A 4,325-nucleotide genomic window follows, 5' to 3' on the forward strand; every position below is an offset into this window, starting at 1 on the left:
TATGAATGAAGTTAATGTGGCGGTGAAAACATATATAAATGATTACAAAAAGATGCCTCCATGTTTCTATTAGTTGATACATGTACATTTATGAAGATAAATATATCATATTAAATGAGAGGATAAAATATAAGTGGTACACACTATAAATTTGAACCACACATTCAACATAAGTAGCATTGGATTCTTCTCCTATTTGAAAATGACAGCTGATAGACCCTGGTGATTAGTGTGTGAGTAGATTAACCAACCACCAAGTTGGGCCACTCCAAGCTAAGAACATTGTTTGTTCAAAATTTCGACGACCAAGTCATGTGTCGGTCAATAAACTAGAGACTCGGTGCACACCCTCTCACATGAAAGATATGTTATTCTATGGAGACTTGCTATGCACATTTGAGCAAATGCACTTAATCTGTGCTCGCCTCTACACATGCCAGCAATCGTGGTCCACGTTTATGAGATCTAAGCCGTTTTTCGGGTGGATACCACTGTCTAGATGGCTAAGATGAGAAGATATCAGGTCTCTCATTTGTGGACCGCATCTGCTAGAAGATGGATGGTTGAAAAAGAAATCGCAAATAGTCCACATTCAATGGTACATGTGCGGTCTTGTCTTTTAGCCAAAGAATCTGGACAATGGGTCCTTGCAGGTGAAAGGCTTGGATCTTGTACAGTTATGCCAGGTTAGCACGTGTGAGAAGAGAGTACAGTAAAGGTGGCATATAAGCTGAATGCACTTGTAGCAGACATGATCATGGGTACAAGATATCACAACGCTCAGCAGAGAACAGCTTCCCATATGACATCCTGTTTTAAGCTGGCATTACAAGACACCTCTCTCTCTCTCCCTCTATAAAAAAGAGCAAGGCTACCACCACAAAAGTACTCAAGAGTAGCTGTTGCACTACTTTCCTGTTTCTTTCTTTCAATGGCTTTGAAAGCTATCATCTTTGTTTTGGCCTCGTTCCTTCTGGTTACATCCAGGGTATCCCTCTCTCTCTCTCTCTCTCTCTCTCTCTCATAGTTTTAACACTTGATGGGACGACTAGAAACTCAGCCCGAGTCAACTGGAGAGATCAACTGAGTATCTTGGAAACTCGCTGGAGAGCCTGACTCGATTCGGCAACTTGATTAGACTCCATCGGGTCACATGCCCAGTCAACTTTTTGACCGTTAGAAAAGATGATATGCTTGCAACAGGACTTGTGCAAGTGACCTCGACTGAGTTGCACCATTGAGTGCAGCTTTGTTTTGTTTTGGATATTTTAATACTTTAGAGCTTTCTATTAAATTTAATATTCTCTCCTATTAGATACTTTAAATTTGATTATTAAAATATCAAGTTGAGTCAATTAGAGACTCCATCGAGTCTTTGAGTCGATTTGATCAGACCCAACTACCCATCGAGTCAGAGTGGAGTTTTTAAACCTCTCTCTCTCTCTCTCTCTCTCTCTCTCTCTCTCTCTCTCTCTCTCACTTAGACTTTCTTTGTTGTTACAGGGTTCATCTAACAATGAGGATAACTACATGGAGGTACTATAGGAGTAGGATTTTGATTGGATAGATGTTCTCGACACGCAGAAAATCATGGGCAATGCTAGCATTAGTAGATCTGGGCACGGGTCTAAACTCAGCCATTGAGTTCAATTGGACAGGCTTTCCTTTTTATTTTTAACAAAACCTCCCAATTGAGGCCTGTCCAAAGCTGGGCCTATGCCACATTACTGCTATCATGCCTGACTTGGACTCAAATCTAGGTCCATGGTCTGGATTCCACGCCCAAAAGTTAAATGGCCTATACTGGACTTATCTAGGCCTACCTTAAACTAGGCTCATTGATTGCCAAAGATGTAGCATGTTGTATCAGTCCATATAGATAGAGAAGCAATCACATACAACTATATCTTGTCTGCCTTTGTATCACATACGTAGAATATCTGATCTGTGGAGAAGGTGTGGGCCACACCATGATGAGTAACCGGAATGAATCATGCTGATAGACCCATTCTGTGGGCATTGGCCTGATTAATGGCACCAGATAATCACATTAATCGTATGATATGTGAGATGTGGGCAGGGAAAAAATGGATGTACGTGAAAAGTTCACATACAGCTTCTGTACGTAATCATTTCTCATATATTAACATGTAACGTAACTAACATGCTGGTATTTGTTTTCATGTAGGTTGCTTCTGCTAGTGTGCTAGCTACGGCTCCTGTCCACGCCCCGGCCCCTGCCCCACTAGCACTCCTGCCCCCAGTGAAAGTTACAGGTGATCTATGTCTTGATGGATTATCAAAGGGTCCTGTTCAGTTGATGATATGCACTGGATTTTCGACGTGTGTGAATGTTGATCACTGATCGAAACTGTTGATCTGATAGGCCCCACCTTCGATGGAGGATGACCATGAAATCTCCGAGATTGGGAAATGCTCTTCATTTTATCATTGGACTATATCCTGATGCTAAACTGTCTAGCTGTATGCCATTGATCAAAGTGTTAAGAGTGTTCCAGTGTGAGAGATTCTCAGATACATATCCCAGTGACAGTGGGACACATCAGATCAATGGTATAGATGAACGATGGTCTCAGTTATACAGTGTCATTCACATCATCAAACGGATATTGTACATTCATAAATAGATAAGTCGATGTTGTGCCTTTCATTTATTCCCAGTAGGTTCACAGTCTTGTCCCGGCCCAGACCAACCAGCCCAAAACTACTCCGACCTAATGCGAGAGCCCAAACAGAGCCCGTCATGGGCCTAGTACAATAGAGAAACCCAAACCTGATAAATTCGTGGGCCCGGGTTTGCCTTGCACGGTCTAAAAATTTATCAAAATCACTTTTTCCTAACCCTCGGATGAGTGGCCTTAATAAACACCGAAAGGGGGAAAAAAAGTGACAATCCATAATCAGCCCCGAAATCTCCAAAGATTGGATGTCTGGGATCTTCTAACCTGTGAGGGTTTTATTTATTTATTTATTTATTTTAAACATGCCCATCGAATTAACTGTTGGAATGAATCACCAGATCATGGCCCCCTCACAAAGGAGTGCTAGTGGATTGGATTGTCCGGACGGTTCACTAAGCCCAACCCAACAATAAGTTAAACTGCATAAATGGTGACAAGTGGGCTAGATATACAGATAGACTGATTCCCACGGTTGAAACATACATAGGGCCCACCATGATGTTTATTTTCCATCCACACAGTTCATAAGGTCATATAGGCTTGGATGAAGGGAAAAACCAAATATCAAATGGGTCCGAAGCTTCTATGACACCTAAGAAGGTTTCAATGGTAGATGTTCAGTCCCCACAGCTTTGGATCCGTCTCATTTTTGGGCTCAGGTATCCATGAAGTTTTTAATGGTAGGGATTCAATTGCGACTGTTTCCCATCTAGAAAGAGACAAATGTATCAAATTAACATATTTAAGACATTTGGGACATCAGTTAACAAACATGTTATTCTAGATTCAATACTTGTTTTTTGACTTCAGATTCAGATTTGGAGCTCTAAATTTAATAAACAGGCCTTACGTGAAGATAATACCTCATTTCAAAACTGAGGTCTTGGAATCGATTTCCAAGTGGGTGTATACTAATGTACTAACCAATAAATAAATAATAAATAATAAATAAAAAAAATAAAGACAAATGGGGTGGGTTTGAGCTGAGTCGGGCTACACTCTGGCCTGGCCAAGACACTTAAGACCCAAGGCCTAAACAACCCTCGACCGAGGTAACCTTGTATGGCTTATTGTGGAGATGGGAAATTGCATGTTTCTCATTAGCTTCCTTCATTAGACATTGTATTTGAGAATGGTATTGACAAGATATAATGTTTTTGGTTGTGCTGTGCAGAGTGCCCTCGTTTGTGTGTAGATAGGTGCAAATTGAACTCAAGGCCAAGGCATTGTAAAAGAGTTTGTGGCACATGCTGTCAACGTTGCAAGTGTGTCCCACCGGGTACAGCCGGTAACAGGGAGCTCTGTGGCAAATGCTACACTGATATGACCACCCATGGCAACAGAACCAAGTGCCCTTGATCTGCCTCTTTACTTCCTATTCTCTCCTTAATGAGATTGTCCTTTTTTTTCTTTTTTCTTTTTTTTCTTTTGAACTAAATTGCATTGCACTGCGTTTGAGAGAGAGAGAGAGAGAGAGAGAGAGAGAGAGAGAGAGAATTTTGTGATCTTTTCTGTTTTCTTTTCATCATGTAAGATCTCCTTTGTCACAATAAATAGTTATGGACAAGCTAGTCTCCTTAATGGCATAATCTTCTTCATTTTCATCAGACCCAAGCCCACTAA

General features: G+C 41.0%; 1 protein-coding gene across 1 annotated transcript; it reads left to right on the plus strand.

Annotated features, from left to right (window-relative positions):
* Nucleotides 1–785: 785 nt before the first annotated feature.
* On the plus strand, nt 786–4,105 carry LOC131256337 (snakin-2-like). Its single transcript, XM_058257286.1, has 4 exons — nt 786–988; nt 1,504–1,536; nt 2,189–2,276; nt 3,877–4,105. Exons 1-4 carry the CDS (start codon nt 932–934, stop codon nt 4,059–4,061), a joined length of 363 nt encoding a protein of 120 aa, XP_058113269.1. The 5' UTR covers nt 786–931; the 3' UTR covers nt 4,062–4,105.
* The last annotated feature ends 220 nt before the right edge of the window (nt 4,106–4,325 follow it).

Source organism: Magnolia sinica, chromosome 9, assembly GCF_029962835.1.
Source record: "Magnolia sinica isolate HGM2019 chromosome 9, MsV1, whole genome shotgun sequence".
NCBI classification, from domain to species: domain Eukaryota; kingdom Viridiplantae; phylum Streptophyta; class Magnoliopsida; order Magnoliales; family Magnoliaceae; genus Magnolia; species Magnolia sinica.